General features: G+C 36.2%; 1 protein-coding gene across 4 annotated transcripts in view; it reads right to left on the bottom strand.

The window, feature by feature from the left end:
- Positions 1 to 25,073, bottom strand: part of SMC6 (structural maintenance of chromosomes 6) — an 84,100-nt gene that overhangs the window by 34,982 nt on the left and 24,045 nt on the right. For all 4 annotated transcript variants that reach the window (XM_023511861.1, XM_003787408.3, XM_023511860.1 and 1 more), the window contains exons 7-18: positions 24,405 to 24,466; positions 21,162 to 21,242; positions 20,380 to 20,481; positions 16,527 to 16,646; positions 16,326 to 16,424; positions 15,224 to 15,370; positions 14,877 to 14,965; positions 14,540 to 14,704; positions 13,970 to 14,148; positions 12,565 to 12,769; positions 5,441 to 5,555; positions 3,725 to 3,885 (exon numbers count right to left, since the gene is read on the bottom strand). In XM_023511861.1, the coding sequence (XP_023367629.1) occupies positions 3,725 to 3,885; positions 5,441 to 5,555; positions 12,565 to 12,769; positions 13,970 to 14,148; positions 14,540 to 14,704; positions 14,877 to 14,965; positions 15,224 to 15,370; positions 16,326 to 16,424; positions 16,527 to 16,646; positions 20,380 to 20,481; positions 21,162 to 21,242; positions 24,405 to 24,466 (1,525 nt within the window). The remainder of the gene's footprint in view (positions 1 to 3,724; positions 3,886 to 5,440; positions 5,556 to 12,564; positions 12,770 to 13,969; positions 14,149 to 14,539; positions 14,705 to 14,876; positions 14,966 to 15,223; positions 15,371 to 16,325; positions 16,425 to 16,526; positions 16,647 to 20,379; positions 20,482 to 21,161; positions 21,243 to 24,404; positions 24,467 to 25,073) is intronic.

Consider the following 25,073-nt stretch of genomic DNA (forward strand, 5'->3'; position numbering starts at 1 on the left):
ATTTTTTGGTTGCAGCCATCATTGTTGTTTGGCGGGCCCGGGCTGGGGATTCGAACCCGCCACCTTAGGTGTACGTGGCTGGCACCTTAGCCGCTTGAGCCACAGGCGCTGAGCCGAAAGTTTACTTTTAATAACTTATTTGCAATATCTTATTCTGTTAAACCATTTCTATAATCCTACCAAGTCATTAATAACATAAATCTATTATAGAAAATTTCAAAACACATCTTCCAAACTAAAAATCACATTTTAGTCATTTCATTAACTCTGAACAACATGGTTTTGAACTGTGTGGGTGTTACGGGCAGCTTTTCTTCTACCTCTGCCATCATCTCATGATGATCCACTTCCACTTAATGAATAGTAAATATATTTTCTCTTCCTTATGATCTTCTTGGTAACATGATCTTTTCTCTAGCTTACTTTACTATAAAAAACAGTATAAATATACAAAATTTGTGTTAGTTGTTTATGTTATTTGTAAATCAACAGTAGGCTATTAGTAATTAAGTTTGGGGGCAGTCAAAAGTTATACATGGATTTTTGACTGCACAGGAGGTCAGCACCCCAACCCTCATTTTGTTTAAGGGTCAACTGTATGGATGACTTCTGTGTGGGAGACATTATGCATAGTGGTAGGTAGAGGTAGAAACAGAATTGAGATGTAATTCCTAAAAAAGAAAAATATTAGGAACTATAACATTAAAATGTGACATACTATATGTCTACAGGAATATGAGAGTGAGTCTAAGAAAAGAGACAACTGAATTGCATTCTCTAAAGTCTTCAATCAGCTGGACCAACAAGGGCAGAAGACGGAAAGAAACAAACAAAGGCATAGCAGGGGTCCTCAAACTTTTTAAACAGGGGGCCAGTTCACTGTCGCTCAGACTGCAAGCCCCAGGACGACTCGGCTGCTAAGCAGGACAGGCAGTGGCAGCAAAAACACCCAGCAGGCCAGACAGATGTCCTCGGTGGGCCGCATGTGGCCTGCGGGCCATAGTTTGAGGACACCTGGCATAGAGGGATAAAGACAAATAAAACTAATGGCTTAACAGTTAGTGTTGGTGAATAAATGCTAAAAATGTGTGAGGAGTGAAGGGAAAGAAGAGGAGGACAGGAAAAGGAAATGGAAAACAAAGTAAGCATATACCAAAACCACGCAAGAGTCTCCATGCAGCAGAGTCAACTGGCTTCAGAAGTGATCTTTTCCTGCCCCACTGATCCAAGTACCTGTCTCCCTAAACTGTGCTTCGTGGAAGAGAACCACCTTTGCAGACAAAAATAACTTTTCCCTGAAATATTCCCTGGTGTTGGCCACATTCCACTAAGATGCATATTACTTTGCAGTTTAACATCTCCTAAATCTCAAACCATTTTCCAGTCACGGTTCAATTAGCACCTTTTTTATTTTCTTTTTTACTGGTACAACTGTGACACCTTGGTAGGGTCACAGTGTATGGCACACCTCTTGCGGGGATGGGACACAATTATAAGAGGGACTTTATCTAACAAATGCAATCAGTGTAACCTAATTTTGTGCCCTCAGTGAATCCCAAATGACAACAAAAATAATATAAATAAATAAATAGTGCTCAATAAATGTTACGTGTATGAATAATAAATCATAAAAATGGACAAAGGAAGAGTTGGACCATTTTGGGGGTACCAAAAATAGGGCCAGATGCAAAAATGTAATGGGCTTCTCAGGATTTATTATGAGATATTTATTTCATAATATATTAATATTCACTAATTTTGCTTTAAAACTTTGCCAAGTAAATAAACTTTGAAAACTAGAACCTAAACCAAAAATAGAAACCGACAAAATGAGCAAAGACAATATTGTTGTTATGCATTTTTTTAACATTTAGAACAAACTTAAGCAATCAACATACTTTGCATTAATAAAATTGCTTTCATTAATAAAATAAATTTTACAACTTCCTTTTATTTGATAAAAGGATTTTCACATAGTGTCCCCCATAGGTTTTTAAACTAGTTTACGCAGAGAAAGAACATTTGCTACCTAATGAAAGCTGTATGAAGCCTGAGCTGAGTATATGAGTTGTTTGAGTCTGAGGAATACAACATTCCCCATTCCCACAGGTAACTAAAATAATACACCCCTCATTCTCTTACACTACCCTAAGCTTTATTTGTTGCCACAACACTGATTACCACCTAGACCTAATACTCACTTACAGTCTATCGCTCCCTTCTTGATTTAAGCTCCATGTGTTATCTCCTTTCCTGCTGTATCTTGGACCTAGATGGGTGTCTGACACATTAGTTAATCAGTAAATATGTGCTGTTTGAAAAAAGAAATGAAACAATACAATTTGAAAGATAGACTTCAGAAAATTATAGAAAAATATTACTGTATTTTGACAATTCACAAATATGCAAGTAACTTTTGTAATGAACCACATGGGTTATTATTCTGAGAGCTTACACATTGTGTGTACTTGCATAAGGAAAACAGCACTGAGATAATAAACAAAAGCAAGGGCCACAACATCCAAGTTGCTGGTCGTTCAACTTTTTCTGTTGCCAAACAAGGTTTACTCAACTTTCCACTATCCATATGGTTATCTTCCTTTATTCTACTCTCATAATCACACAAAAATGGCAAATACTATTTGAAGAAGAAATTTATTGCAACAAAGCTCTCATTTCCCCTACACATATAAGCATTTAGAATTATTTTTTGCTCAGTTTTCTTAGCTATTTCTTTTACTTATGTTCTACATTCTTCTACCCCATCAATTCATTACCTTAATTAGCTGAGTAAGGGAACTATGTCTTTTCAGTACCAAAAATTCTTTGTGCGCTCCTGAAATCTCATTAGATATATTTCTTAGTTTCATTTAAATATTCAGTTTGTGTTCTCTAGCAGCTGTTTTCCTAGGCATGTGCTTTAACTGTGTCTAGATCTTCTTTCTAGAACAGTGCAACTCAAAGTACCAGTCAGAACATAATAAGGGCTTGAGCCAGAATGTAAACCAATCCTCTATACCGTTCCTAGGACAAACTGGCAGAACTAAACAGTGGGCACAGAAACAGCTAATTTACATTGAGTTACAAGAATGGGGAAAAAAGTATCCAATGTACTCAGCCCTATTATAAAACTAGTTTATAGCTTTTATATGAAAGCTATGACCTAATTATAGCTTAAGAATATGGGGAGGCAGGAGGGGGGCGAATGGGTGATTGGTGGGATCACCTCTATGGTTTATCTTACAAGGGTACAAGGGAATCTTTCTAAAAGCAGAATATAAACGTCTTAACACAATAACTAAGAAAATGACATGAAGGTTATGTTAATCAGTTTGATGAAAATATTTCAAATTGTATTTGAAAACACCACATTGTACTCCAAGATTGCATTAATGTACACAGCTATCATTTAATTAAAAAAAAAAAGTAAAAATAATTTACATTGAGTTAAGCTTATCTCCTTGAGGGCAAGTAACGAACAATGTGCAGATCAGCCAGTTGTAAGAATAACATTCTTACTCCTGAACACTATTGTCAAACTGACAATGAAAAATAATTAACAACCTACAATTCTATATCCAGCTAAATGATCTTTTAATACCAAGTACTGAGATAGACTATTAGTAATTCCTTAGTGAAATAAACACTAACGGAGTAATAAGAAACAATATAAACCCAAAGGAAGCAATGGTAATAACATAGTAAACATAAACTTGACTCCAACCTTATCTCAGAATCCACATCTTTACTTAAGAACTTAGGTCTTGTATTTTCAGATGAATAATAACGTCCTGCAAAAACTTGATCACCATCAGCAGTAAAAGCTTCTCTACAATTTTTCGGTGGCTTCTGGGCCTGCATTACTGCACGAGCTACAGAATTATTCTAAAAAAAAATAGGAGAAAATATGTTTTTAAGGCTGTAAGAAATCATTTCTGATGTACATAATTTCAAAATGTTACCTATCATTATTGTATTCATTTGAATATTTTTATTTAAACATTCAAATGAAATAATTCTATAAATATAAGAATTTCATAAACAACTTTCAAGGTTTAAACAGTTAAAACCGTTAAAGAGTTTTTGCGTAATACTTCATGACAAATGCACTTTTTTCCTGAGAAAGAGTCTCACTTTGTGGCCTTCAGTAAAGTGCGGTGGCATCACAGCTTACAGTAACCTCAAACTCTTGGGCTCAAGAGCTCAACCTCAAAAGCTTTGCCTCAGCCTCCCAAGTACCTGGGACTACAGGCGCCCACCACAATGCCCAGCTATTTTTAGGAAGGGAGTCTTGCTCTAGGCTCAGGGTAGTCTCCAACTCCTGAGCTCAGGCAATCTACCTGCCTCAGCTTCCCGGAGTGCTAGGATCTCAGGTATGAGCCACCATGCCCAGCCCCAACAAATGTACTTTTTAAATTCTAGAGTTGCTGTCCAATTAAAATTTTACAATATTGTAAGTACCTTTTTAGGTGAAAATAATCACTTTGGGCCAGTTCATACAGATTATTTTTTCTAAATGACTTTACACCCTAGAAAAGATCTGAGTGAATAGCAATTCCAACAAAAGACTAGTATACCCAATTATGCAGGGAAAACATGAAAATATTTAAGTCCTGAAGGAAGTAAAGACGAGGCTTCATTATTTTTTTTTCAAGTACTCTTCCAAAATATGAGCAAGCCAAACTCACAATCATAATATGAACATACACATGGGTTATTGAGACTATTACTTTTCTTTTCTTCTTTTTTTTTTTTTTTTTTTTTGCAGTTTTTGGCCAGGGCCTGGTTTGAACCTGCCACCTCCAGTATATGGGGCCAATGCCCTACTCCTTGAGCCACAGGTGCCACCAGAGACCATTATTTTTCTATCAATTAGAAAAGCAGACTCATTTATGTGTGCCTTCATTACAAAATTGTTTGAATCTATTTGTCCCTTCTCAGCAAACATATGTCGTCAGAAAAAACAATATGGTGATCTGATCTACCAAGTACATAAAAATACATACAAAGATGAAGAGTATTGATTTATTTCACAGAGTACAACGTTATATGAAAAAAAATTTGTAAAATATCAAGCAAAGTACTTCATTTCAAAATTGGAGTAATAATAATGTACGCCTGTAAGGGCAAATAAAAAATGGATTTGGCCACCAATCAAGAGAGAATGAACAAAATAAATTTTATAGTGCCATACACCAAAAGAGTAATATCCATTTGTGAAATTATTTTTCAAAGAATAGCTGAAAGTTATAAAGTTCCTGGGGGCAGAAAATGCAAAACCCAACCAGCTCCGCATCATCCTATAGATTGTCCTGTGAGGGGAAAGTGCAATGGGGAAACACATCAACAACTCTATGAGAAAAGAGGAACAAAAATTTATGTGACCATCTTTAGTTCTAAACACTTAAGGAAGATATAAAATACAAGGATCTGGTCTTACTTTGATTAGTAGCACTGTCTCTATGCCCCTCATGTCAATTAGGCTATTTGCAACAACTGCATTATCTATTTCCAAAGCTGTTAGAACTGTTGGAAACTCTGGATGATAAGCAGCTCTAGGAGACAAAAATACAGAAAGTTAAACATCAAATTATAAATATACATATGATAATCATATGTACTTTATTTTTTAATAGGTGAGTAGATTAAGATTACAGAAGATTGTTTAAAAACTATCTATAATAGGCTTATTTATTTAGCGAACATTAATATAATACTATGTGCTAGACACTATTCCAAGCGTACTATAACCATCAGCTTAATCCTTCTAACAACCATGTAAGATAGATACTATTCTCTCTCCACTTTCTGCCATATGAAGATGCTTCATGAAGTGTAACGTGTTCCCCAGCATTATAAAGCTAGTTAAGTGGTTAGGCTAGGGTTTACAGCAAACAGCTCTAGAGCCCAGATTCTTTTTTTTTTTTTTTTTGAGAGAGAGAGTCCCACTCTGTCACCCCAGGTAGAGTGCTGTTACATCATAGCTCACAGCAACCTGAAATTCCTGAGTTTGAGCAATCCTCGTGCCTCAGCCTTCAACTATATGAGCCAGTCACAACACTCAGCTAGTTTTTCTTTTTACTAGAGATGGTGGTCTCACTCTTGCTCAGGCTGGTCTCGAACTCTTGAGCTCAGGTAATATGCCTCAGCCTTCCAAAGTACTAAGATTACAGGCATCAGCTGGTGCATCAGATTTTTTTTTTTTTGTAGTTTTTGGCCAGGACTGGGTTTGAACCCGCCACCTCCGGCATATGGGGCCAGCACCCTACTCCTCTGAGCCACAGGCGCCACCCAGGCATCAGATTCTTAATCAATATGCCCAGCAGCCTGCTGTTTGCTTTTTCTGTCTGTCTGTTTTTGAGACAGAGACTCATCTATTGCCTAGGCAACAGTGCTATGGCATTAGCCTAGCTCATAGCAACCTTAAACTCCTGGGCTAAAGAGATCCTCTTGCCTCAACCTCGTGAGTAGCTAGGACTACAGATGCCCCCCCCAATACTCAGCTAATATTTCTATTTTTAGTAGAGATAGGGGGTCTCGGTCTTGCTCAGGCTGGTCTCAAACTCCTGAGCTCAGGGCAGCTTCCTGCCTCAGCCTCCCAGAGTACAAGGATTTTTTTTTTTTTTTAAGAGACAGAGTTTCACTTTGTCACCCTCAGTAGAGTGCCGTGGTGTCACAGCTCATAGCAACTTCCAGCTCTTGTGCTTAGGTGATTCTCTTCCCTCAGGCTCCCAAACAGCGGGGAATACAGGCACCTGGCACAACACCTGGCTATTTTTTTGTTACAGTTTGGCCAGGGCCGGGTTCGAACCCTCCACCTTCAGTATATGGGGCCAGCACCCTACTCACTGAGCCACAGGTGCCACCCAGAGTGTAAGGATTATAGGTGTGAGTCACAGCACCTGGCCCCAGCTACCTGTCGTAATTAATAATTGTGATCTTATTAAATCTTATACTTTTATCATGTATAAATATTAAATTATTAAAATACATTTGAAATAGCTAAACACTTCCACTGACGAGATAAGAAAATCTGAAATAAAGTTTATCATCAACACAGAGGAAATACGAGAGAAAAGATACTCTTATGAGTTGCAGTTTGACCTCTTTAAAGAGACATTTAATCTTTCGACTAAACTGTTGAGAGCTATTCACAGCACAGAAGAATGAATATACTAAGCATATAGCTATAAGAGAAATGAAAGGCTAAAGGAAAGATGATGGTAGTATTTGTAGTGCTTTCTTAGTTCTAGAATTCCAAAAAAAAAGTTTTCGTAGTCCTAGAATTCTAAAATAAACAAAGTGCCTTTGCACATATTATGTTATACCTAGTCATTCATCCACTAATTCAACACGTATTTATATCTATCTGCCAGAGCTACTCAAACAGCAGTATACAAAACAGACTACATCCTTTCCTCATGGAGCTTACATTATGTTTAACAGGAACACAATAAAGCAAAAGAAAGAATAGAAAAGTAGTAGCATATAGTGCTTTTATACACAAAAAAGATCAGGAAAGCCTCACCACGGTGAGCCAACACCTGAGGAAATGGGATAGTCGCGTAAGTATCCAGAAGAAACGCAATTCAGATACAGAAAACAGCGATCATAAAGGCCCCAAGAAGGACATCAGAAAAGCAAGGAGGCCAGAGTGTTGTGGTGGACTGAGCAAGTCAAGGAGAGAATCTAGAGCAGCGGTTCTCAACCTGTGGGTCATGACCCCTTTGGATTTTATTAAAGGTTTGCGGCATTAGGAAGGTTGAGAACCACTGATCTAGAGGCAGGCCAGGAAAGATGGTAAAAAAAAAAAAAAAAAAAAAAAAAACAGATCATGCATGCCTAGAAGTCATGGTTAGGCCTATGCGAAGGGAAATGAATGGGAAGTTTAGGGCACTCTGAGCAGAAGGATGACACAATCTGGTGTTACACTGGCAGGTTATAGTGAGACTGAGCTAACCAGAAGCAATCAGGAGTTTGGCTTTTAGACACATTAAGTTTGAAATGACTGTTGGTATCTAAGAGGAAAATACATACTGACAATGCTTTAAAGCAAACTGTATACTTAGTTTAAATTCAAGTGCAACTTGTTTTAAGTACAAGTTTAGAAAGAATAAGGCACAGGTGTTCTAGAAATGTCAAGCAGTCCATGAAACAAAGTAGAAAATGAGGAGACAAAGAAAGAGAATGGGAGGTACGAGCTTTGGATGAAATGCAGACCCTGGGCAGCCTACTGAGAGCACAGGTTTCTACAGCAGGAAATAGGAACCAGTTCTGAACAGGCACGTGCCATCATGAGATGGAGCTGCTATTACTAGTCTGCTCTAAAGTGCCAAATCACAACCACCCCTTCCTTTTACTACTCTTCCCTGGGACTGATTTCATACTAGCTTATATGATGATTATTGGTATGCTGAGAGATACTACAGAATCAGTCTCAGAAAATGAAAGTTTTCTACTTTTCATTTAGAATATTAGCAATGAGATGTCAGTGACAAGAGACAAGGAGCAGATACTATGAAATCAGTTTACCAAACAATGTCAAGTAGAAAGCCTAATAGAACACAAGAAGAAAGGAAAAACTGCATATAAAATCTAGGCAAGCACAACTGGCCTCACTGGTACGAGGAATGACAAAACAAAATGATTTCAAGACCCTGATTACGCGTACAGAAGTCACTGAATATAAACAGGGGATTTCTAAAGCCAAGTAAACAGGTAAACATACCACAATCAAATATAAAATATTTAAAAAAATGCTTAAAATTTGGTTTATTTTTAATGTCTTCAAATATAAGAATAATACGTAAAGTGAGACGTGTTAACAGACCAAGAACAGAGCTGTGAGACACACCATGATCAAAGGAGTAGATGAAAAAAAGCCCAGAAAATAGGCTGAGAAACACCTGGAGGGTAGGAGAGCCAAGAAAATAGTGTCACAGTAACAAAAGGGATAGTGTTTCAAGGAAGTCAAGGAAAGTGTATTTAGTAATACCTAAGGCCTAATATAAAATAAACACACACCCCAAAATATACACATATATCCATTAGATCAGCAACAGGGACTGAGTATTTCAGAGAGCAGACAGTAGTGGGTCAAGGAGTGAATGCGGTCACCCCAGGAGGAGGTTATTTTTAAGAGGAGATAGGCAAATCAGTGACCTAGCATGGACAAGGGGAAAGCAGTCAATGGAATAGGAAAGCGTAAGGCTCAGTCAGGAGAGAGTTGAAATAATTTTAAAACATGGTTCATGAGCAAGGTAAGAAAGAAAGTATGTAATTCAGGCACAAGTAGCACAGCCTTAGAAGAATATTTCCTCCACTGAGATGCGGCAACAAGTGCAAACGTAAACACGGTTCTGAGGACGTCACAAGATGAGCAGCTCAGTCACTTCTACTTCCTCTGAAAGGAGGAGACAAAGTCATCTTCGTAGGAGAAGAAATTACATTTTCTGAATACCTCCCTGGGAGCTGGGCACCTCCTAGGTACCTGTGCTGAGATTATCTAATATACGCTTCCATGAATAAAGTAAGTTTCTGTTAGCATTAGAACCACAATTTATACCAAAAAAATTTTTCATAGTCACTAAAGTTGACAGAATGTCAAACACATTCAAGACTCTTGCCAACACACAAAAGAATTAGAATCTAACTTCTTCTACTACTCCAAAAACATGTGCTTCAGCAATCTACTCTTGAAGCCAAAACAAGACTTAGTCATCATTTGACGTGTTACATTCAATTCTCAATTCTCTTCCCACAACCCTCTCTCCTCTGGGCTTGCCATGCCTGTTGAGTCGGCTCTCTAACTTCACTACGGTGGGTTTCCCTTCCAGGGCTCATTTTCTTTGAACTACTGTCCCAACAGCTTCCCTTCTCCTCTTCTGTGCTCTCACTCACCCTTAAAAACTTCTGATGGAGTATTAACCTAACAGGACATACTTTCCACTCATGTCTATAGGTGAACAAACATTATTATTGAAACATCCTGCAGTCACCATAGATTTCTGTGTCTGAAGTAGACTTTTGAGTCAGTTTCTCTCATTCTCCTTAGCACCCAGGCTAAACCCTTAAATAGAAAAACTCCCAAACTTCCTACCCAACTTCCAAGGCCCCTGTTCTTGGCACATGAACTCACCTACTTCCAAGGAACTGACATTACACCACACGAACCTAGCTCACCTTCACACCCTGCCACAGGACTCCCTGTGTCATGGATACACTGTCAAGTGACTAGAAACACACTTGCCAGCAAGACAGTGCCAGGCATTCTCTCCCTTCATGGGGGTTCTTGTGGTGGTTCACAGAACAGGCCACCTAGCTTTCTAGGACTATACTTTTTGGTCTTAGAATGATAATTTAGGTTTAAGGAAGATATTCTTCACAGAAGCCTGTATCTCCCATAACAACTTCATAGAAATGGTTTCCACGTTCCTTACAAGGTACCAAATATAAGTAAGGGTCACCATACTGGTGCCCAACCCCATGTTTAGAGTTCTCCCAGTTCAGACACAATGAGCCTATCAAGGGTCATTTTTACCATAAATGTTGTGTTGTCTGATAGCACAACTAAAATTACCCTTTCATTAGGTTTTTTTTTTTTTTTTGAGACAGAGCCTCAAGCTGTCCCTCTGGGTAGAGTGCTGTGGCATCACGCTCACAGCAACCTCCAACTCCTGGGCTCAAGCGAGTCTCCTGCCTCAGCCTCCCAAGTAGCTGGGACTACAGGTGCCTGCCACAGCTCCTGGCCATTTTTTGGTTGCAGCCATCATTGTTGTTTGGCGGGCCTGGGCTGGGGATTCGAACCTGCCACCTTAGGTGTATGTGGCTGGTGCCTTAGCCGCTTGAGCCACAGGCGCCAAGCCTCATTAGGTTTTTGAAACCGAAATGAGAGCAAGAAATTAACATAAGGTCAAATTCTCATGCAGACAAAGAAAACACCTAGGTTCCAAACACCTAGGTTACCGCTAGGTTCTAAACTAACAGCTTAAAACCAACAATTATGGCTCGGCGCCTATAGCTCAACCGGCTAAGGCACCAGCCACGTACACCTAAGGTGGCGGGTTCGAATCCCCAGCCCGGACCCGCCAAACAACAATGACGGCTGCAACCAAAAAATAGCCGGGCGTTGTGGCGGGCGCCTGTGGTCCCAGCTACTTGGGAGGCGGAGGCAGGAGACTCGCTTGAGCCCAGGAGTTGGAGGTTGCTGTGAGCTGTAATGCCACGGCACGCTACCCAGGGGGAGAGCTTGAGGCTCTGTCTCAAAAAAAAAAAAAAAAAAAAAAAAACCAACAATTATAAGACTTATACACTTTGATGAATCTATTTTTATAAATTATATTTCTCATAAATTGATGGCATAACCTTCAGCTAATTACTGCAGGCAGAAATCTAGCAGTCATCCTAATTCCTTCTTTTCTTACATTCAATTAACAAGTTTTACTGATTTTTGTCATAAGTATCTGTCAATCTATTCATTCCTATCAAATCTGTAGACACTGTGTTTTGCAAAATAACTTGCAAGTCATGCTTCCATGGGTTTTGCACACAGAATTCTATTTGTCTAGAAGGGAAAAAACTTTTTCTGTCAAACTCATCAGTTAAAAAACTAATCATTTATCATCTCTTCTCTAAAATTATCCCCACCAAAGTACATATGAGATATTACTCTCTCATCTGAACTACAACTGCATCTAATAATTCAATTTTATCATTGTCTACAAAAAATATACAAGACAATTACTGTTTATACACAAATTTATTCAAATATGAGGAACTTAGTTTTATAATTAATTTTTTAAAAAGGCAAAAATATAGCCTAGCACAGTGGCTCATGCCTATAATCCTAACATTCTGGAAGGCTGACACAGAAGGGCTGCTTGAGATCAGGAATTTGAGACCAGCCTTAGTTGGCTGTGGTGGCAAACTAGCTCCAGCCCCTCGGGAGGCTGAGGCAGGAGGACTGCCTGAGCCCAAGAGTTTGAAATTATATACAGTGAGCTATGATGATGCTACTGCACTCTAGCTAGGTGACAGAGGAAGACTCTGTCTCAAAAAGGACAAAAAAGGGGGGGGGGGCAAAAATAGCTTTATGTAAAAAAAACAAGGAGATGAGAGAGCAAAGAAATTTTAAAATGCAATCTGGGGATACCAATATCTATTTTTATTGAGTTCCTGAAAAGAAATGTCGAGGTTGTCAAAGAAAACAGTTACAACTCTTCATAGAAGTCTGTGAAACTGTGGGTAATGAGGGCCAACGTCTTCCTCAGGACCTCCCTGTTAATTTGATTAGATCTGCATCATTTCCCTCATTGGTATAATTCTTATATGCCATACAGTGATATATTTGTTTCCCAATACTGTTTCCCACCTGTCAGGACTTCACAGGGAATATCTCTTAGTTATTTATGTTTCTCCAATGCCTAGACAGAAATTAAAAGTGGCTTGGTAAAATTCTGCAAATCAGTAGTAAAGATATGATTAACACTGCAAGTGTTTTAACTCTTTTCAATCTTGCACGTGATTTAGCAAACTAGAAACAGTATTTAATTGTTGATTCTTTACCTGTGTCTTACATCATACATCTCATTCCGAAATTCAGAAACTATTATCTGTGGCCGTGAGGTCCCCGGTAAATAAAATCTTTTCATCAGTGCCTGAAGGACTCTTTCATCAGCATGGTTATGGCAACAATAGGCTTGTAGAAGTCCTTTCAAGCAAGATTCAATAGCCAAAGCAAGCTCAGGGTCCCGAAGATGAATGCAAGCTCCTAAAAGCAAGAGAAAAATGTAGAAGGGCTCATAAGCACTCGTTCACAATAGTAATATAACTATCTGTCTATTTTATTTCATAAATGTCTTTAAAAGTTTTTTTTCACATAAAGTAGCTTAAATAATATTACAGATCTTGTTTTAAGTGAATGGGAAATCTCCATATAACCACTAGATACACTGAAGAGAAAACTCACCAAACCTTGTGAAAAAAATTGCCGCACTCTAATGTAAGCCAGCAGCAGCTTTCCTATATAAGTTTGTATTATTCCAGCCTCTCAATGGTATTTGAAAAATTAAGTCAAACAATTTGTAGATTCCTTTTTTTTTTTTTTTTTTGCAGTTTTTGGCGGGGGCTGGGTTTGAACTTGCCACCTCTGGTATATGGGGCCGGCTACTCCTTTGAGCCATAGGCACTGCCCAGATTTGCAGATTATTATGTCCTGTAAAGCTGGTTAATATTGAAATTGGAGATTTAGAGATGAGGGAAAAAAGCCTCATTCACTGAAACGGATCCTGTTGTAAAGGTTCATAAATCATTTAAATGAAGAGACATCATTGTAACTGTTAAATGTAATACTTTACTAATGAGATATATTTATATTTATAGCATCATTTTCACCTAATGATGTACAGAATTAGAGAGAATTATCAAGGAGAAATTGACTAAGAATAGTTTTTAAAATACCGTAAATATATGGGAATAAATAACCACAGATTTTAAGGCTAGAAGAGAACTTAGAAATCATGTAGTCTGACCTAAATAGAAACTATGAAAGTCATTTTACAAAGGTTAGAAAAATTCCAGTGAGTGTCCTTGATGCTGGATTTACCAGTACTAGATTTTCTGATTAATAAATCATACTTAAGTTAGTTTATTCATTTATTCATTCAGGAGAAAAATAAGAACCAGATTATTCAACCCTATCATTTCTTTTCTCCTTCCTAAGTTCTCTTTCTTTGGCTATTTTATGCTTTAAAAATACAAAATAAAAGCTACAGAATTTAACATGATTTTATTACTTTGTTATTTGAAGTAAAATTACTGTATTTTTAAAAATACGTTATTAGTAAAATTCACATGTAATTATATAGCTCTTTAATAAGGGAATTTTAAAACTAGATTCAAAAAGACCCCTTTCAGAAAATAAACTTATTTGTAATGTTTATTATATCCACAATTAAAACATGGCAAATACCTAAAGGGCCTACAGGTTTGTAGGTAAAACGTCCTTGTCTGTAAGCATCATCTATTGCTTCAAGAAGAGCTGGAACCTGGGGACCAAATCTTTTTAGTTGATCAGTTTTACTGTCTTTCAATTCTTTCAGTCGCCTCTGATTATAGTTCAGTATATGCTTCACATCTAATTCTTCCCTCCTGAAAAACAAAAGTAGATAAACAGGACAGATATGTGACACAGTTATACAGAAATACTTTGCTACTCAGCCTTTGCCTATCATATCAGCACCAATGAATGACCCAGCTACCCTAAAAACTAAAAAAGCAATTCTTTATTTGAACATGGTGTTACCAGAGAAAAACAGTCAAGAAGTCTTCAAAACTCAGCAGGAAAAATTTGACACACAGTGATAAACTAGGAATCCCAGAAATTGTTCAACTCAGTAAGTATCAAAGTTATTAAAAAGTGATTTTAGAAGATGCCTTATTATCTAGAAAAAAACGACTTTTTCTTTCTTTTTGCAAATGAAGAGCAAAACTATGTGATGCTCAAGTGATTGAAAAAAGTCATTCTAAGGTTGCAACTTACTTAATTCTGGCATATTCTTCTTTGTCTTTTTCTATGGCTTGTTGAAACTGTTCAATGTCTTGACTGACTGAAGTTTCTTGATCCTGTAAGGCCTTTATTCTCTCTTTTAACCAAGATATTTTTTTTTGCCTTTCCAACCGCTCAGGTTCCAAAGATTGATCAGTACTAACAGTAAATAATCCAAAGGGAAAAGTGTTAAATAAAAAACCTAACATTTAAAAAAAGCAAGCCAATGTAATAAAATTCTAACAATACAGAAACTATAATGCCCTATTGCACCTAGATTACTTTATCACAAAATGAAGTAATCATGAAAACGGCAAAGTAACTATCTTACCTTTTTTTAAGTTCTTCAATTCTTTTACAAAGCTCCTCATCATCTTTTTTTAATGCCTTATATTCATTTAGAGAACGATTATATAAAACCTAACAAAAAGTTAGACATGCTTTAGTAAAATGAAAAGATAAAGATCCCAGTCAAGTCCATTTCTGCCAAATCTCCAAGTTAGAGGCTGAATATGTGCAGAAATATATTTTTTAAATAAAATACATAAATGGTCATTTGAAGTCGGAAAGCAATACAGATTTCAACCCAGGTACAGAACATTTACTTTTAAAAGAGATCAACAGTCCTTATATTTGCTACACAGCTTTTAACAATCTAGATTAGAAGAGTTCTCTCACCTCAGCTTCATTATAGGCCCTTTTCTTAGCAGTGACCTCTGCTTTCAATGCCATACACTCTGGAGCTCGTGCGTTTGTCTCTTGACTAATCTTTTCTAGTTTATCTTGAATATCCTTGTACCTTTTTTCTGCTTCATTAAGTCTAACCTTTAAGAAAATAACATTATTGAAGTATATTTTTTCTTTGATAAAGAGAGAACAATTAAAAATAATTACACTTAGTTCATATCCTGGAGAATAAAATTAATTTCATTCAAGACACTAAGTAAACAAACATAATCATATAAAATACTAAAATATAATTTAACATTTAGTTATCCAACAAATTTGTTATCCTCTGGGCATACAAAGATATAATAAAGTAATTAAAAGGAGACAGACAAAATTTAGTAGAGAAACAATACGAACTGATGATATAGTTTATATATAACAATGCTTACATAGGGCATACCGATTTATAATTGTGGTAAAACAGAGAAAGAACCAGAGGTCTTCCAGAAAAAGTCGAGAACACCTTCAAAAGACAGTAGCATTTGAACTGAGATGTGAAAGATCAAAGTATATATCAGCTGATAATTTAGATAAGGGTGTTGGACACAGATGGAAGAGCATGTGCAAAGCTATTAACATCTATTTTAGAAACTAAAAATTTTGCTGGGCTTCAGAGGGTAATAATGGGAAATGAGATGAAGGGGTAGAAGGGCCCTACATTCCATAATGAACAGCTTACAACTTAATTCTCTAAACAAAGTGAGAGAAAATATGATCAAAAATCCAAGTTACAGCACTCTGGAAGCACTTGGAAGGCAAAATAGAGGAAAATTAACAGAAAAGACTTCAGTAAACAGTTAATATAATATTACTACATTCTAGCCTGGGTGACAGAGTGAAACTCTATTTCAAAAAAAGAAAAAAAAAAGAGAGAGTTGCTAAACAGGCTTTGGAAAAAGGTTAGGTCTGCTTCACCTGAGTAATAAATTCAAACACAGATACATATATTTGAATATATGTTGATACTGCCACTTTGTGGGTCACAAGTAGTCTATCAGCAATTTCTATGATTCGACGTACCAAAGCTCTTTATTTTAAAAACTGTAATTACCTGCTGTTCATCCATTTTCCTGTCAAGCCTAGCAGCACGGTCTTCTCCAATTGTGATATTATCTCTGATTGCATTCAATTGTTTTTCAATTTCATTGACCTAAAGAAGAAATCATACAGCAAATCACTGATAATATCAACAATATCCAAATATATTCTACATACACAAACATATGTGAACAAGTAAGTAAGTGAAAATTACCACTGCCCAAGCCATTTCATGTTTCAAGTACTCTAAATTAGTCTTCATAGTACTTAAACCAGCAATACTTTGAAAACGTTCCTCTTTCTCCAAACACTGGCGCTTTAGTTCAGTAAGTCGCTTTAATAAAAAAAAAAAAAAAAAAAAAGAATTTATTTCTTATTAACATTAAAAAATGACACTTTGCAAATATATTTCTTTTGAAAACAATGCCTAAACAAGTACCACATAAGATTTATTAGGAAATGTTGTTAAATAAAAATATTTCTGGTTCTTTGATATACATTTAATAGGTGCAATAATTTTGTTACTTTCAGCACTATAAAAATGTTGGCCATTTCATCAGATGAAGAAAGCAAAGGAATTAAAAGTTCAAGACTACACAAGTATAGAAAAATCCCCAAACTCGCCCTCTCATTTTCCCTGTTTATTCTGTATCTGATAGACATAACTGATGTGTTTTTCCAAAATATAAGAGGGAATATAAGGATCAGAATGAATGCATTTTCAAAATTCAAACAAGTGACAATTGTTCTTACTTAAGTTCTGTTTTAATAATTAATAAATAAAATAACCAAACAAATATTAAATATCATGACATTAGGACAGCTTCTGAAGTGGCTTTTAAGTTTCATGTCCTATATAGGTAGCTAGCACCCTCTCTATTCATGCTCATCATATTCAAATAGGGTCTTAACACTATAGATCTTACCTTGTTTCCCTATCCAATTCACTTTCCCATGCTCCAGGATTATTTCAACCCAATACTATTCTCCAAACCTCACACACACTGCTACCTATTCCCATTCATTCCCCATCTCCAGCTTCAGAGAATTTAGAAGCTATCAGAAAGAAACTCCCTCCAGCCGCCAACAACCTTATCTATAAATCTAAAGCAGTCATCTCATCCTTCTGCAACATAACAGAGGTGGCCTCACCATATTGAGGTCTAGCCCCTCCCTTACCTTTATCTTGGACCCCACCTTTTTCCTTCTCAAAGGTCTAAATTCACTGATTTCCCAGCCCATATTTTTATCTTTGTTTCCGCTTCACTCTCTTAACTGACTCCTTTCCTTACCACATTCATCTCTACTAGTTTACTTCCCAACTTTCAAACAAAACCACTACTACCCATCCCTTGGCACCCCCTTCTCCTCTAAAACTCCTCTTCCCTTTCTACCCAATTTTCATGAAAATTATGTCTATATTCTCCGTTTCTTCAGTTTTCAATCCCACAAATGTGGCTTCTGTTTTCACCCATCTTGCCACTGTCATCTATGACTTATGTCACTGTATACAGTGAGTCTGTTGATTCTTACAGTGGTTGACCACACAGCACATCTCACAGTCCTGACTTGTTCCTTCCCCATTTCTCTCTTCCCTTGGCTTCTCATGCCCCCTACTAACATTCCTCATGGTTGGGGCCTGTGCTGACTTTTCCTTTTCCCCTCAGCAGTCTAAGTTATTCTTACAGCTTAGATAGATACTAATAAAATATTGATGCCACCTAAATGTTTACAGAGGTCATACTTTATTTCCATATTCCTAATTCGTATTTCCAGCTTCCCACTTGACATTTCCACTTGGATGCTTTATAAGAACCTTAAAATTAATGTGTCCAAATGAAAATTAATGTGTCCAAACGGAATTCATCTTTCTAAAAGAAAGAAAATAGGAAAGAAAAGAAAAAAGAGAAAAAACCTGGCTGCTCTTACCAGGTTTTCTATTTCAACAAACTTACTGTGCTACTGAGGTAATTAATCTGGAGGTCACTGGGTCACCCTTGCTGCCTCTGCCTTAACTTTATCCCTCCATATCCCCTACAATATCTTTCTAGATCATTTCAAAATTCTTCTCTCCTCTACTACTGCCAATACACTACCTTACACCATCACCATCTCCCTGAACAGTACTGACCTCTCTACATCTATTCTTCCCTTATAGCAGTTCATTGTCTTCTATAGCAGAACAAGAATAATCTATTGAATATACATAATTAATCAAATCATCCACTTTCATGTCTTCTACTGCCCTTAAAGTTTACAAGGCCCTCCATAATCTGGCCTCTCATCCCTCACTCTTGCATTCAAATTCACTTTAGCCAATGTAGAATTCTTCCAGTTTATTTTTTAAAGGCACCACGTGCTTTACTGCCCTGAGACTTGAACCATGCTATTTCTTAGAACACTTTTCCTTACTCCCACCATCCTTTGCCTGTATTATTCATCATTTGGTTCTTACCTTTGACAGCATTTCCTTAGTAACTTCCCCTGTCATTACCTACCCTGCCCCTCACTACCAATACCCTAGGGAGTACTTTTGCACAAACCAAGTGCTCACTATACTCAAATTCTTTACCGTCTATGTTTGCTGCTACATGGTTAAGTCCATAACCCTATGAATCCTGATATTTATTTGTAGTTTCTAACCTTCATAAAACTATTTCTTAAAGATTTAACTATTCAAACTCAAAGTTTATTTTGAGACTACAGGGCATTTAATCAATTAGGAAAATAGTTTTTATGAAGTGCATATAACATATCTAGAACTTTGCTGCACAATATAGGGAAGTGCTTCTTAAACTTCGTTACCAAAACATCTTTAATTGTTGAGGACAAAGTATATCATGGAGAAAGTCTGTGTTTAATCCCAAGAGGTCAGAAGCAAACAAATTTCATCAAACTCCCAATTTATTATTTTAAAATAATAAATATAACGTAAAGGATGTAGGGCTTATTTGAATATGCAAATATTTCCTTTCACAAGGAAACAGTAACAGTGATACTCTAAGAAAGTGTGCTATATTAATTCTGTGGTTTATAGTAGCTCCTTGCACACCATCATGTAATCCATGCTTAAAAGGATGATATGGGGAATAAAAATATACTCTGCCTCCATTTTTAAGTTTTCACTAAATGAGCCACACAATTATAGACCTAACTTAAAATAAGCATTCCTCAAAAACCTGAAGTAAAAAGGTCAGTATAACATCTAATGAATTTTATGTCAATCATTAGCACAATTCTATCTCATAAGGATAAGCTAAAAAAAAAAGGATAAGCTAAAAAGTTGATGAGAACTCAAATGGCTGCATAAAACTAACAAAAGAATCAGATCTAGAATCATGTAAAAATTGATGGGGCTTAATGTACTGGATAAACAGCTATAATGTAAGCCTTATGACTTTGAAGTCATTGATTATCAGATAAAAGTTTAGATCATCAGAAATATAAAGAAGAAAGTAAAAGAACAAAATATACCAGATGTAGAAACAAATTTAAATAAGTCATGGTTGGTGTGAGTGATTTAAAATTCAAGCAAATTTGCACAGCTGCCAAGCTAGTAATATGATGTGACAGCTGCTACCAAGCTATCAGTTGCTTAAGGAATGTTAATATTTCACCAGTGTAATGAAAGAGTCATCTCTATAATTTATAATTACCACTGTAATTATAAATGCACACTATCTTTAATATCAGTGTGAGTCTTATTCTTATTATCCCAACATAAGAAACGTTACAGTTTTTAAACCACTTAGTGAGAATTAGTGATACCTTATTATAGAACCAATTAGCCACATATTAAGGGATAAACATGTAGATGCTGCCCCATCTTCTAGCTTATTTTCTACTAGAGAAAGTGAGACATGTTCATATCCATTATTACAAAACAAAAGATAAAGGCTAGTAAGTATTCAAATATAAAAAACATACTTCATGTACGTCATGGAATGCTATAGAAATATTTTTATCTATATAGAGAAAGATACGTAATTTCACAACACCATTTACCTTGAGTACTACTACAGGAGTTTGGCTGATCTCAAAAAGATTTATAACAAGTGTTTACAAACCTCTTCTCCTTGATTTATCTGCTCCTTTGTTCTTTCTTTTGTTTCCATAATGTATGAATAATCTTCCTTCATTTGTTCAAGTTGGGTTGCTTTCATGAAGAACTAAAACAAGGAGAAAAACACAATAAGGAGTTGTAAACTTCCAAGCAACTGGGGGGAAAAAAAAGAAAAATTTGATCTCTAAAAACTTTGAGACCAATTATGTACAACGAAATTAAAAACATAAGTATACGTAAACACAAAACAATACATTTCTGACTCAAATTTACTGAACTGCTAGGCTTACATCTATGTGTTCATTTGTGAAAGCTCTTAAAACTCCATGAAAGAAAATACCATTTTGAAAGCTCATTTTCACTAATTCTTCCATTCTTTAAGCAAAGATGGCTAAAAACATTTCGGCTTTGATCTTGGTGCGTCTGAAATTTTTAAAATAGGAATTACCAAAAGGTTATACAGAAAGTTCAGGAGCAAATATTTTGTTAGCTTTTAAAATTTTAAATAGTTTAATGGTTACGAGTTGTTAGGCATGTATAGCCAATTATTACCTTGTATTTCCTTTAAGATTCAAAATTAAAAGCCAAAAAGTCCAAACAGATTTACCAAGAAAACTATACTCCCATCTCACTTAACAATTTCCTAATCTAATCCTATGCTGTTACTTTACAATGGTGGTTTTAAAAAATAAAACAAAACAAAACTCAGTCTCTGTCCTGTGAGCATGAAATCTATCTAAATCCATTCCTTTGGGGTAGATTTATACTTAATTTGGGGCCCCTTACTTTGTATTTGTCTCCCTCATTTTTAGACTGTAGGAATTGTTTGCTCATCTCTTGTGTTAAAACAGAAACTGGATTATCCACCTGAAATAAAGAAAAAATATTTTGCATTATTTCATTTTCATGTTTAAAGATAAGTAAAACGGAAATGTACATTACAAGCTGCCATCAAGAAGGCTAAGCACTAGCCAAAGTTCATAGAATTTGGGTAAAATTCAAAGAAAAAAACATTAGAAATTTTTAATGCAGGAAAAATGCTTTAGAATTTCATTATGCCAAAATAAATACTTTCACCAAAATTCAATATTCCGCACTTACATGAAGGCATAAGTACAAGAGCCCTGTGAAGAAGTATTTTTATTGGAAAGCTTTTCACTTCCTCCGCCTGTTTTCTGGATTATCACTCTTAGGCTATTGGCTAATCATGGGCCAAAAGAACAGGAACAGTCCTAGCATGGAAATCAGCTACCCTGGGTTCTTATCTGGGCTTCATCCCCAACCTCCCACATAGCCTTGAGCAAGTCAGTTACATATAATAGTTTTTCCAAATAAATACAAAAAGTCCCACTCAGTTATTTCTAAACAGAAATATGATTAACAAGTACTGCTCATTTTTCTTATAGAAGCTCCTCAGATTTCCCATGTATCTTTTATTCCTTCATGAGGATATTATAAAACAAATGGAAATAATGAAGTCACATCTATCTTTTGGAGGCAGAATCATTTTTTAAATTCATTTTTGCATTTTGGCTGGGGACCAGGCTTGAACCTGTCACCCCCCATATATGGGGCCGGTGTCCTACTCCTTGAGCCACAGGCCCCACCCAGTAGAATCATTTTAAACAAGCCATTGCCTAAACGAAACCACCTTTGCTAACAAGACTATCAAAGTACACTTGGAAAAGCGTAAAAAAGAAAATAACAACCTGTTTCAAAAGATTCAAGGTCATTATTTGCTTATACTTTTGGTACTAATAACAAATCTTATTCATAGGTTATAGATAAATGAAAAAAGCTTTAAACACTTCATTTTTACCGTTTAAAAAACTGATTTTTCCAGACGATTATGGGGATATGAATATTTTGTTTACATGAATTGCTTTGTAGAGTTTGAGTCAAAGTTACAAATGTGCCCATCACCTGGATTATACAATTTTACCATCTATAAAAAAATCTTAATGGGAAATATTTCTTATTATCTACATAGACCAGACTCCAATTATCACATATTCTTTACAATGTCTCCCTTCATCTTAATTTCACACTGTGTCTGACATGTTACAAGGCCTACTGTGGTAACTTTAACGACAAATGCCTTACTACCAACTTTGGATTGAAAGCTTCACCAAAGTTTGTATCTTTTCTCTCATACCCTTTTTGACTGTTTCTGACATGGAGTTCCTAGTCCCAATATTACTCTTAGAAAAATTAAGCACAAACATGTAAACTTCAGAAAAAGAATAAGAAAGGGAGGCATGGGAGACAAACATAAAGAGGTTCTTAAAGATGTTAAATATTCTCCTCCTCCTTGGTTATTCCAGACCAGCACTGTCCAACAGAAATACAATTCAAGTCATACACATGATTATCAATTTTCCGTTAGCCACGTTAAAAACATAAAGATTAACAGGTCAAATTCATGTTAATATATTTTAACATGTTAACATTCATGTTCATTAACATGAACATTCATGTTAATTCATTTTCCTAGATATTATCACTTTAACATATGAAAGTCATAATATGAAAAGCAACATGAAAAACCAACTTATTCATTTTTATTCAGTCTTCCAAATCTGCTATGTATTTTCAATTTGAACTACCCACATTTCAAGCACTCAATATCTACCTGTAGTTACTGGTTACTGGACAGCAGAGCTCTAGTTCTTAAAAAGGAGTTATGATAATCAAATATTTCAAGACAGAATAAATATGTTTTGCATTCCCAAGAAAGTGGGAGCTTAGAGAAATAGGCTTTATTCAACTTTCGACATGATGAAAACTTTCTAATAAATACAGCTAACCACTGTAGGGAATAAGAAGCTTGAGGCAGGGATGATTTCCCCACAACTATCCTTTCAAACACCTGCTGTGCTGCAGGAACAGAGTAGAGAGTCTACACAGGTCAAGTACAAAGGTTGGTAACTACAGTGAATGCCCTTCAATATTCTCCCAACACCTATGATTCCATCAATTCTAGCTTTTGGCTTTCCTGATTCTAACAAATTATCTAGAATTCAGCATTTTTCCCTGAAATTTATTTGGTGTATATGCTTTTCTCCATATTTAAAAAATCATTTTTCCTATACTTGTGCTATCTGGCATGCAAGTCCACCTGCCACATGTAACTTTTTCTACCTAAGTAAAATTAAATGTAATTAAAAATTCAGTTTCTCCATCCTATGTTTCAAGTGGTCAACAGCCACATGTGACTAGCAATTACCCCCCTGGACAGCACAGATACAGGACATTTCTACCATCATAGAAAGACATTCTAGGTAGCTATATTCTAGATCAAAGTGGGAAAGAGACTCAGACTCCTAATTGTTCTCTTTTTGGTAACTAGGATTACGGTTCTATTTCTGGAACAAGGCATGGCACAGTGCACAGAGAACTAGAATGAAATATGGAAGTCTGCATCCCAATCCATGCTCTACCAATAACCACACCTAGACAACTTGAAGGATAAATTTAGTTTTTCTGCCTCCTTGTTACTCATCTGCAAAATAAGAGGCCTGATCAGGTGAGCTTTAAAAACAATTCCAGTGTTAATGTTAACAGGACTACACGTGCCCTATTTCCAATTAATTCAGGCAAATCTTAGCAGAAAAGATACAGGAGTAATCAATAACACTAAAACACAAAGAGAGATACTTCATCTTTCTAAAGTAAATTTTCTTTCTTCAAGAATTTAGCAACTAAGCTTGGAGAACAATGGTGCTGTTATGCCTAGGATAAAAGGCAGTAAGGAAATTTTACAGCCTTATTAACATAAATTTTAACACATACCAGTATAGAGATGATCTTGACTGAGCTATCAAATTAAAGGTGTTATATTATGTATTGACAATACATGTTCAATTAGTAAATTTTAGAGAATTTAACTAATAATTATTACACATATTCTTCCTGAGGTCAATTTACTAAATAAAATGAGGCCATTAATTTTTTCTACACCACAGATAAAATCACACCAAATATCAACCAGTTGCGCACATTAATCTGAAACACAAATTTAGCAATTACCTGGATGTTAAAATGATCAAGAATTGCAATCAGTTCTTCTTTCCTAGTAGAAATCACGGTTCCTAGTTATGAGAAACATAAAATGACCAGACTGTTTCTTGAACAATAACACAGAAAAAAAAAATGTACATTTACACATACATAAATTCCTAATTAGGAATAATTTTTTTTTTCTGGTTTTAACTTCAACTATTTGCAGTGGGAAATGCAAACATACAGTTGGGACTGTATAGGGGAAGGAACTGGGCCACAGCTGACACTCTTGGGCCAGGTGGCAAAAGTGGACAAGCACTGGCAATGGCAGTAAGAGGCATGGCTGAAGAAAGCGGGAGAAAGGCCAAGTACTTTGGTACTCTGTCATCTGCTACTAAGTCCAGGGCAAATAGAAATAGGAAGAGACTGAGTAGGAACACAGAACCAGCATCTGTCTTTCTTTACAGCCAAGGAGCCAGCTACCAGATGTGAGCTGGTTCATCTCCCTCCTTAGGCTCTGCCATGAGAGCACTCCTCAGCCAGGTTCTCTGAAATAAACCAAGTCCAGTGGAGCTACCCACCTTACCAAGACAGTCCAAGGCTGGTGGGTAAAAAACCCCTTCTAGCGAAGTTCCAGGCAGGAATTAGGAATAAATATTATTTCATTGCATCATCAAGAAAGGTACCACTGAATAG

This window comes from Otolemur garnettii, unplaced genomic scaffold (assembly GCF_000181295.1).
Source record: "Otolemur garnettii isolate 467f Iridium unplaced genomic scaffold, OtoGar3 scaffold00022, whole genome shotgun sequence".
Taxonomy (NCBI): Eukaryota; Metazoa; Chordata; class Mammalia; order Primates; family Galagidae; genus Otolemur; species Otolemur garnettii.